The following is a 10,923-nucleotide window of genomic DNA, read 5'->3' on the forward strand; positions in this document are numbered from 1 at the left end:
ACTTTTTCCCTCCTGGGTTTTGCCCATTTGTTGGTCACAGGGCTGGGGACAGCTGATGTCACTTGAGGTCCTCTGCACCTCCTCTCCCTCTGGCTTTGGCTGCCCACTTCCCTGGGGGACTCCTTGTGCCTGCTCCTGCCTCTGCCTTGCCAGCATGCTGCTGTGCTGCACATTGCTCCTGAGGGGACTGGTGGCACCCCTGAGCTGTCACTAGTAACTACTGAACATATCGGAGCATGCTGGAACAGAGGGTTGGGACAACTACCAGCACTGTCAGGGAGCAAATTAGGGACCTCCACACGTTCCCAGCGAGGTGAGCGCCAGCAGTCCTGGTACCTGAGTTATGGATGCTTGTGACGAGGCAGCCGAGCAATTAGATCACTTCTCAGACCCATTAAGCATCACAGACTGAGACTAAACAACTTTCCATTTTCTTTGCAATCGCTCATACAAGACGTTTATTGTTTGCCTCTTGCTGCTCAGCATGGCAACGATGCATTCGAGCACAGCCTCCCCCAACCCCGTGGGAGCAGCGCAGGGTGCTGGGGGAGGGGGACAGGCTGTGCACACATGGTGAGGGTGCCATCGTCTGCACACTTGCACACTCACCAGCAATCAAGCAGATAACCTGCGTGTCAGCTATGTCGGGACAATCTGGATGGGTGGCAACGCGGCAGGTGGGCACGGGGAAGCACCCAAGCGCTAGGTGCTGCACGGTGGGGGCTACACCCTGCCCAGCATCCGCGCAATCCACCAGTTGCAGGGCATGATGATCCGGCAGATGACCCTCCCGCCCTGGTAGCAGTAGGGGTAGGGGTAGTAGCCCAGGAGGGGCTCGCAGACCCGCCGGCAGTAGCGGTTGGCACGGCGGCACTGGGCACAGCAGTAGCCTCGCTCGTCCCACAAGGGGTGGAACTCCAGCCCGTTCTCTGACTGCTGGGAAGAGACAGTGTCAGCGCAGCAAGAGGCTGCATGGCCAAGGCACCCTGGGAACACAGGGAGGATACCCCAGAAGCGTGGACAGGACACCCTGGGCACCCCAGAAGCATGGGCAGAGCACCCTAGGAACATGGACAGAGTACTCGAGGAGCATGGGCAGGACATCCCAAGGAGCACAGCCAGGGCACCCCAGGAACACAACGAGGACACCCCAGGAACACAATCAGGACACCCTGGGACTGTGGCCAGGACACCCAGAAGCATGACCAGAGTACTCTAGGAACGTGGGCAGGAAACCCCAGGAGTGAGACCAGGACATGTGGGACAATGGGCAGGGCACCCCAGGATGCGATTGCCCGCACTCACGTAGTCATTGACAGGCAGATCCTCCTCGGTCAGCTGCCGTGCCCGACGCTTGGGTCCTGGCTGCACATCCTTCTCTGCCTCGTGTTCGCTCTCCCCATCCAGCCAGCTCTGGTTGTCTAGAAGCAGCTCAGGGTCATCGTCTTCTGTCCCTTCAAGGTTGGCCAGCTCAGGAGCTACACGAAGAGCCCAAACATTGCTGTCAACAGCCAGGGAGTGGGGGGACACAGGCAGCAGCAGGCATTAATGTCTCTACCAAAATTTAGTGCCAATGTACAGGAAAAGCCCAAAAGCCCACCAGCAGACCAGCTGTGCTCCGTTGCCTCCTGCTCTTACCAGGCTTGGAAGTAGGGCTGTAGGAGATAATATGGTGGGAGGAAAGGGCAAAGACATGTCCTACCCCCACCCTGTGCTCAGGGGTGGTGTTGGCATCCCCTCCACGGGGCTGCAGGTGCAGGGAAGCACATCTTCGTGGTGGGCTGTACTGCTGGGGGTGGGAAGGGATTTGTACAGCCCCAGCAAAGTGACATGATTTGGGGCAGATTAGACCCAGCTACACCACCCACAGCTTAGGTAAAACCTACGGTGACGTAAATTTCCTTTGCTAAAACTCAACTGCAGATGGGATCTAACAGCGGGGACTGAGGAAGCAAAAGGGGACAGCGGCCGAGGACAGCAGCATCAGGGCTCTCTGATGCCCACTTGCTGCCAGGATCATCAGTGGCCGTGGGCTGACTGGTACCCGTGGGGAACGAGATGTGCCTCTGCGGCTGCAGAGCGGAGGGAGTTTTCTCAGTTGGTTTTTTAAAACTAGCTCATTCGGATAGAAGTGGGTTAGAGACAGCGGGTAATTACACTGGCAGATCTCAGAGGCCGCAACCTCTGTGAGGGCTGTGTAGTGAGCAGCTGGAGGTGGCAACCCCGTTGTGTGATTTAGATGCAGATGTCTGCTCGTGCTCTGATGTTCATGCAGTGACTAGAATTTAGGCGTCCCAGTTTCCAGCAGCGCTGCTTTCTTTGCAGGTACAAAGGGGTGGGTTTTTGCCTTGTTATGAGGAAGGTGGCCACTCTGCAAAGTGCAGGGCAGTGGGGAGCCGACAGAGACAAGTGCTTTGCAGAGAGAAACTTCAGCCCCTGCTGTTACATTTGCCTTGCTCTCTCTTGGTTGTGGCCAACATGTGTTCATGTCTGAGATGTACAAGGCTGTGGAAACGGGTTCCCACCACGTCGCAGTGGGGACGTGGCAGAGGGGGACATGGGTGGTGGCAGGGCTGCTTCTGGTGAGGGGTGTCACAAACACTTCAGGGAGGAGATGGCTCCTTGTACCTGCTATAGGCGTGGGGTGGATCCAGTAGATGGTCACGTTTCTGCAGATGTCAAAGATTTTGGAGCTCTTCAGGAACTCTTTGTTCTGAATGGGCTTTTCCCCAGGAACCCAGACCACAGACTGCTCAAAGTAGGTGGTCGTGATCTCTTCTCCCTGGAGGAAGAACAACGTTTTCACCCCGGTGTGGTGAGACACCCTTTCCCCACTGCTGGCTGCTCCTCCTCCCCTTGGCTTACCCAGAGGCCCCTCTCCCCTCCCAGAGAGCAGCTGGACTTCATCTGCCTTGGTTGGTGGTGCTCGCAGGGTGCCCGTGCAATGCCCTGCTGGTCCTCACGCTGGGACACCCATTGTGAGCCTTGTCTCTCCTGCCTGTTTTCAGCCACTGCCCCCTGCTCTCTCCTCTCTCCACTCATCATGCCTGAAGAGCCTTCTCCTGTGCAGTCCCCACCATCTGGAAGAACCTTCTGGAGCACCCCAGCTCATTTAAAACCCAAGATTAAAACATCTCCTCTCTGCTTTGCTCTTACTATTTAATTTCTCTCTCCTTCTGCTACCGATTTTGTGATCGAACACTTCTAATTTATTCCTCACAGGAATTCTTTGCATGGCTGTATTCTGTAATTTATACCACATGTCTCTGCTGTTGCATTAGTCCATGGTGTGTTTTGGCAGGTGCTTAGGGAGGGCGATATATAAAGATTATTGGATGGGTCTGTGCCGAGCTATCTGCCAAGGCAACGTCATGTATGTTGGTGGTGGTGGCCCACAGAGCAAGCTGGCAAATGGCATTTTTCTCTCCAGAAGGTGTCTGGAGCTGTATTTCTCTTTTACAGAGTTTTTCCTTATGGTTTTGGGAAGTTTTAGGAAAGAGCCAACACAACCCGACCCAGTCTGAGGCTTTTTTGGAGCCTCTGGTGAAAGCTGGGGGGTTGGGGAGGTGCTGCATGAGGGACCTGGCACTGCGTGGGCTCTGGGAGGAGATGACTAGAGCTTAAATCTACATTTATCTCATTGGGTTTTACATTTTAGCTCTCTACCCGGGGCAATGTTCTGCTAAAGCCTGGGAAGTCATATTCCTTTTACGAAGGTAGCCGAAAAAATATATTAGCTTCTTACAGCATAATCAAAGAATCGGTATCTGGGAATTTGGGTCATGAATTGGGGAAATGTTTCTGCCCACGCTTCGTTTCAAACGCATGTCCTGCTGGTGTTTTATCTGCAACAGCTTCCCTGGGGGGGATTCAGTCTGCTAACACCCCCATCATGAAATGGAGGAGCGGGGAGGCTGTGCTGTGGTGGGGCTGTGCCACCGCTGGGGCCTGGGGATGGGGACGGGGACAGGGGACAACTGCTTTCAAGGGACTGAGCCATCACCCCGGGTTACGCTGTCAAGGAGGGGTTAAAATATGGAGTAAACCACTTTTTTTCCATGCAGCAGGCAAAGCGCTTGACTCCTTGCAGCAGGATGTGGTGGGCAAAAACTAGAGGGGTGTAAGAAGCCACCAGGCACATCCGTGGGAGACAGGTCTGGGGGGGACCGGGAGGTGCTGCAGCCTGGTGCTTCCCACCTCCCAGGGCTGTACGCCAAGCGCTTTCTCAAATCGCATTTCTTAAACACGGCTGCTCTTTTAAATTCATTACTTCTGCCTCATTCTGCTTGAGAACGCGAGGCTCAATTCTTGGAGAAAACAATTTGATTGACTTTTTGGTGCCTGCTAATCCTGAGCTGCCTTGCGACCTTTTGACTACAACAGGATTATTGTTCTTGATCTCCGGTATTGTGCTGAGAGGTTTTTGTCTGTTGGCTGTCTAATCCTGTCTCTTTCCACTTGTTTTTAGAAGCAATCCTCTGAAATAAGATCATTTTATGAAGCGATCACAACTCATTATTTCTTTATTGCAGCATCTCTGGGAAGGCTGGAGCAGATGAGAGGGCGGTGGGGCTGGCGGCCACACTCCCAGTGCCAGGGAGAGGAGTGGGCTTCCCGGGGGCAGAGGGGGGGTCCTGTTTGATTCACCTACCTCAAGCTCAGGGATCTTGGCCTCTGTCGTCTCAGGTAGGACTTTAGTCTGAGTTTTGATGAAACATTTTTGAAGTCCCACAAAGAAGATGCCAGTTATTCCCTACAGCATCAGAACAAACAGCAAAAAAGCAATCAGGGCAAAGCAGGAGGATAAATAACCCCATCATATGGAGGGTACAGCTGGAGGAGGCTTTTTCCTGTTGATGTTTTCGTGCAAACTCTGTTCAGCGGTGGTGCTAAGATGTACTAACAGGTTCTCCTAAGGGATATTGCATTTTATGGTTTGGGAGAATCGGGCTTTTTGCAAACATTTTAAGGCAGACAGTCATAAAATTTTACTTTGCTCCCCTTCTCCTTATAACTATCACGAGCTCTCGTTATCATAAATAAAAATATGCAGAGTAGCATCTGACCGTTATGGTTATATGAACATTGAGCCCCCAGTTCCTGCTAGGCTATTAGCTGAAAATTTTGCCATATGCCACTGCACAGGGTATTTCCCTACAAATTTTAATTAGATTTCAGAGAGAGTCTACCACATTGTCATGAGGTTTTAATGCTCTCCAGACAGACAAATGTACTGGGCTTGGATAGATTTATGATGATTGCATTCCTTTGCAAGGGTAAATCCAATAACTAGGTCTTGCTTTTGAGATGTATTTCACTGGAACTGAACCACGGCACTATTAAATACCGGTGGAAGCGTATGTAGATACACATCTCCTTTCCTTTGAGAGCATCCCCAGGGAGTCTGCGTCTGGGCATTGCTCTCCCTGACGCAGAAGCAAATCATCCTGGGGCTTGCTCCAGCGACCCTGTGGTGTCCTGAGGGATCCCGTCGGTCCTGCTGCAAGACCGCAGGCAGGGTCCTGGGGACAAATGCTGCTGCACTCACGTTTTTGAAGTCATGGATCTCCAGGATTTCCTCGCTGCCGTTCCCGCTCCTGAAGGTCTCCGTCCTGGCCAGTGGGTCAATCTCCATCACAATCTTCTTCTTCTGGCCGTGGCTGAAGAATGTGTGTTCCATGTCATAAACCTGTGAGGGCCAAAACCGCATGGGGGTCGGCTCAGCCCCCAGCCGATTTCACACGCCAGCTGCTGGGTGAGCAGGCTGGTGCTGGGTGCCTGACCACTGATGCTGAGTGCTCTGCCACAGGGCTGGCTGCTTCCTTGCACCCCAGCTCTGAGCCAAGACAATCGTCCGGATAGTGCAAGGAGAGGCAGCTCCCAGGCACCAGGGCTGGGAAGAAGGGCAGGATGGGGCCAGGCTGCGGGAGGACAGGTATGTCAAGCCTGGGAGAAGATGCTCATCCCATACTTGCGCCAGGAGCTTTGCCACAGCTCAGCCTTTGCTGGTGCTTTCTGTGGCATGAGTCACAAAGCCCAGGCCCAAGGGACCTCACTTTTTGTCGCGACGGAGGGAAGTCTGCTGATCACTCATATTGAGTGACTGTGTCTTCCCTCCGTCGCGACAACTTTTACTTCTCCCTGGCTTGCTTGGTCTGTCATCGCATCCCTGACTTCCTTGCTCCATCATTGTGTCCCCAGCTTGCTTTCTCCATCACTGCATCCCTGGCTCACTTACTCCATCACCATGTCCCTGCCTTGCTCGCTCCGTTGTGTCATCCCTGGCTCACTTTCTCCATCTCTGCACCTTCTGTTTTTCCTGGAAAGGCAGAGGTAAGAGCCTCTGTCTCCCTGGAGGAGATCAGGGATTGCCTGTGAATCAAAGACCTCCTCGAGGGCTGCTGAAGAGCTTCAGGGCATAGCAGCCGGCTCCCCAGCGGCACTCATCCCTGCGGGGAGCTGGGGTGAGCATCGCTGTGGGGAGCAGCCCTCTCCTCCTCGCAGGTGCTTGCTGCACTCAGCCAGCCCAGCAGCCCTCCAGTCTCTGCGGATGCCTGACCCTGCAAGCACGAGCAGCGGCAGATGCTGTTTGAAGCACAAAAATGATCCTGCTGGTGCGGTGAGAGCCGCCGAGCCTTGGGGAGCCTTGTTTTCCAAATCCAATGGTGTTCTGCGGAAGCAAAGGGCTTGTGCAAAACCACTCAGGTCCACAGGGCAGGGGGAAGTGGTGGAGGCATGGGGATGGGAAAGCCTCGTTTGTCCCCTGGCATGGCTGTGGAGCCAAGGAGGGAACACCCTGGACCCCAGCAATGTCCTGGCAGGGGGCAGGGGCTCTGCCTGCAGTCCCAGTCTAAACTTCCTTTCACAGACCCTTGGTTCTTGCACATCCCTCCCCATTAGGGGCTTCAAACCCTCTCAGCAATGTTCTCAGCATCAGCATCTACCGTTTTGCAGCTGCTGGAGGAAGCCTGGGCACAGGACAGGCCATGCAGGTGGTAACTGCCGGGTACCTTTACCCTTGCTTAAAAGTCAGAAGAGTGATGTGTGCCTTGGCAGTCATGAGCATCTCCTCTTAGTCAACGGGAGGCTTTTATAAACATATATAGCTGTCAATGTATTTTATGGTATGGTAAAAATAGTCTGAAGCCTAAAACGTCTGGAAGGCCGCCGGTTTTGACTGGCAAAATGCACATGGTGCCATAAATCATTTCCAGGAAGGTAGGATCCCGGGTGGCACCTTACCTTCAAGTGCCTCTCCATTTACAAAGAATTACTTTTGCCAGTGCAGTGGCCAGCTAACCCATTTGGGCTTTGCTGGCTCCGTGCTGCTCAGAGAACTGTGAGATGTTTTATAGGGCTAAAAATGACACTTGCTCACAAATGGTTGAAATATGTCCCCCTGCGAGGCCACGATGAACCCCTCGTTAGCTGACTCATCGCCTTCGCTCCTCGGCTGTGCTGCCTGGCGCGGATGCTGCCATGCAGAGGGCAGCACCGTGTCCAAGGCCACCCCTCAGAGGAACAAATTGTCTTTAAAGATTTTTTTTTCCACTGTCCAATTGCATGAAGGGAGCTTGAAGGGGATTTTTTGTTCTTTAAAGAGTTTGATTGCCCTTGGTTTATATTTTTGAGCCTTAGGAACTTCCAGCCTCCTGCATCCTGCTTTTTCTGGAGGACTCCGGGGCCAGCTGGAGAAGCTGCTGCCCCACGGCTGCAGAGGACGTGGTGGTGGTGGACGCCGGGAACATCAGCAGGCAGCTCCACTGCAGGAACATCTCCGCTTTCCTGTGACCTCTTTGCCTGCCTGTCAGGCATTGTGAAGGGCTTTCAGAAATTCTGATGGACTCCATCCTGCACCAGAGTCTGCCGGTGAGGATGCTGAGGGCCAGTGCTGTGGTTAACCTTTCCAAGGGTGCAGCAATGGCTCTGTGCTGCTGGCTCGGAGAAAACCTCCCCTCCAGGGGTTAACAGCCTCTTCCCCCCATAGCTGGCACGCACCCTGTTTTTCGAGGAACAGTAGAGACTTTATAATCGACTTGGCAGTAGCCTGGAGGCACATATGGCTTTTATTGCTTTTTCTTTTATTTTTTGGGGTATTTATTTCTCTTTGCTGATAAGCAGACAAAAGTATCCGGTGAGCGGGGTGCTTCCTCTGCCCGGCGGGAGGGCAGCCTGGCTGAGCTGGCATGGCTCCGGCATGGGGCAGGGAGGAGAAGGGAGACGCCACCGTGGGAAAGGGGCTGCCTTGGCTGCACATGGGAATTTTGGAGACGCTCTTGAGAGTCGGCAAAACCTGCTGGCGCCAGGGTGCAAAGCAGGACCTCCTGGGTGAGCATGGAAACTCAAAGGAGAGGAGGATGAGGAGCACCGGCCAGGCTGTTGGCTTCAAGGTTAAGCAATTTGCTTGGGGTATGGGATAAAAAAAAGAGTTTTGGCAGAATTGCCAAGATGCTGGGCAGCAGTGGGCAGAGATGTATGGGAGATGTGCAGCCCCGTCGCCGCCCCGCCACACTCGGCGCTTACAGTAGCGTCTGTCTGGGGAACTGGGAATAAACGAGCCCAATCCAGTTAGCAGGAGCTCCTCCAAAAGCTAATCTGTCTCACCGTCCCCTCACATTGCAGACACATTAAAGTAAGAAATATAATCCATTGCAATCAATCACCACTGCGTCCTGGCTTTCTCTCCTCTTTATGTGGTGGCATAATGACTTTTCCACCAGTTTCTGGCAAGATAATTGAAATGAAATGGAAAATATTTTCTTACTTGTCATAAAATTTGCTGCCGGTGAAAGAAGAGTAACTTTAACTGTTTGTGGCGTAGCTCCCATCCCCTGTAATTGTCAGGGAAAGAATGCGGTGACAGAGAAAAAACCCCAGCTCCTACAAAGTAAAAGCTGGTTATGAATAATACAAAGATTTTTAAAAGTCCCATGAATGCTTGTAGTCTAAGAAAATGCATTTTGTAAAGTTGCCTGGGTTTCGGGGTGTAGTTAAAAGTTTCGATGAGTGGGGTGGGGGGGAATGACAGCTCTGTCTAGGGGAGCGGCACTCTGAAAGGCTGGATCAGAGGGGTTTTACTTACTTTTCTGGGTGTTGGGTTCCAAAGATATTTGACACCAAGAAATATCAGAATAAGAGAAATGAGCAGCACACTGAAGAGCAGCCCGCAGATCTGGTATCTGGTACAGGTCTTCTTTCGCGTCTTGGAAGCTTCTGCCTAATTAATGACAAAACGGTGATAGCCAGAGGTCTGCTGACGATTCAAGGAGGGATGAGTACACATGCATATCAGACATTTATCATACTGACAAACTGCACGGTGGCAAAACAAGCCATGAACTTACGTCCAGAAAGCGGCAGTCCTCCGGGCTCTCCCGAGCCGTCCCTCCCATGGTCTCCTCTCTGTGCGAGGATGCGAGCCCGCTCCGAGGTGGAGTTACAGCAGCTCTGGGCTGCACATGCAGTGGAAGGCTGGGTCACTGCCGCCCCCGTGACGGCGGCTGCCAGCGTCCCCCCACAGCCCGCGGGCCCCGGGGGGTTCCGCAGCGCTTGCTCTTTGCAGGGTGCAAGCGATTCCCTCGCCTTTGGAGACGAGCCCGCACGAAGCTCTGCTGCGTGGTGCCCACCAGCACAGCCAGGGGCCCAGATTCTCATTTAATCTCTGCTCCTGCCCCCCACTTCTGCCCATGCAGTGATGGCTGGAGGTGCCCAGGCTGTGCAAGGGTTCCTGGCACCCCCGGCGCGCTGGGGATGCGGGCACTGCTGCTGGGCGCTGCTCACCTCTGCTCATGGGTGCAGCGGGGCTTCTGCAGCAGGGGCAGGCTGGGAGCTGCTGGCGGGGTGCCTGCAGGGCAGGGGGACACGGGCATGGCAGGGGCAGGTGTGCACGTGGGCACGTGTGTGCATATATATGTATGTGCATGTGCGTGCATATGTGCATGTGCATACGCCTGGGCACGGGTGCGCATGTGTGTATGCGTGCATGCATGGGTGTGCATGTACATGCATGGGTGTGCATGCACGTATGCGTGTGCATGCACTCACTGCCAGCCCTCAGCAATGTGGTGTGAAGGCCAAGTTCTCCCACGGAGGACTCCGGCATCCCGTGCCTGTTGTGTGCAAAGCCTTGCCCCAAAATTGGCCCAGCCAGGAATTTCCTGACTAATTTTTTTTACTGAGTTGAAAAATTTCCATTTGTTGAAATCATATCATTTCATGGAAATGAACCCATCTTAAGAAAGGCTTTCAGAAATCCACTGTGAAGTTTCTAGTCTGAACAGGATGAGGCTCCCTGGTGTAGAGGAGCTGGCATGGACTGTTTTTCCAAGCTGTTTACTCTAATAAAAACCCAGAGTGCATCATGCACTAATTAAAATTGCACTGAAAAAAAGAAAATCCACATTGAGTTTTGCTCAGGGTGAGAAATGGAGAAAGAAATTGCTTTTAGCGGGTCTGGTGCTGGCTTCGTGAGTGTGTTGGGGCAGCGCTGCCTGCAATCTGGGGGTAAATCTGAGTGGGACAGAAGCGGAGCTGCTGAATAGCTTGGGGAAGGCGTTGGGCATGTGTGTGTGCAGGGGCTGCGTGTGCCCTGGTGTGTGCCAGCTCCCTCCAAAGGGGTTTGGGCTCCCCGGGGCAGCAGTCGCTCCTCACCCTGCAGCCCTGCAGCAGCTCTGGGACCAGATCCCTTCCCTTAACGCAGCCGCAGTCACTTGGGGATGTAAAACACACCAGAGGTTTTTAATATTTGAGAGGCTAATAACAGGAGGGAATCGTATTGATGGGTGAAAGACAGCAGGTTATTTGAAGGAGAAAAATCACTTTTTAATGGAAAGCAGTCACAGGTAGCCTTTGAAAACACCTGAAAGGTTTTGGAAATCTAAATGCAGCAAATCTGTACAGACAGGAGGTTTGTCTCTCTTCACT

General features: G+C 53.2%; 1 protein-coding gene across 1 annotated transcript; it reads right to left on the bottom strand.

The window, feature by feature from the left end:
* Positions 1-429: 429 nt before the first annotated feature.
* Positions 430-9,646, bottom strand: TNMD (tenomodulin). Its single transcript, XM_037408597.1, has 7 exons — positions 9,345-9,646; positions 9,083-9,217; positions 5,549-5,689; positions 4,652-4,753; positions 2,629-2,782; positions 1,306-1,478; positions 430-933 (listed from the first exon to the last, which is right to left on the bottom strand). The coding sequence occupies exons 1-7, from the start codon at positions 9,390-9,392 to the stop codon at positions 724-726; spliced, it is 963 nt and encodes a 320-aa protein (XP_037264494.1). The 5' UTR covers positions 9,393-9,646; the 3' UTR covers positions 430-723.
* Between the last annotated feature and the right edge of the window lie 1,277 nt (positions 9,647-10,923).

This window comes from Falco rusticolus, chromosome 14, assembly GCF_015220075.1.
Source record: "Falco rusticolus isolate bFalRus1 chromosome 14, bFalRus1.pri, whole genome shotgun sequence".
NCBI lineage: Eukaryota > Metazoa > Chordata > Aves > Falconiformes > Falconidae > Falco > Falco rusticolus.

What these genes read in the sequence shown, in the direction of transcription:
- TNMD (XM_037408597.1), bottom strand. Translation starts at nt 9,392, where the DNA reads ATGGGAGGGACGGCTCGGGAGAGCCCGGAGGACTGCCGCTTTCTGGAC. An exon ending in GGAACCCAACACCCAGAAAA is followed by an intron (nt 5,690 to 9,082) that starts GTAAGTAAAACC and finishes TGGCCCTCACAG; the next exon opens with GTTTATGACATGGAACACAC. An exon ending in CCAAGATCCCTGAGCTTGAG is followed by an intron (nt 2,783 to 4,651) that starts GTAGGTGAATCA and finishes TTCTTCCTCCAG; the next exon opens with GGAGAAGAGATCACGACCAC.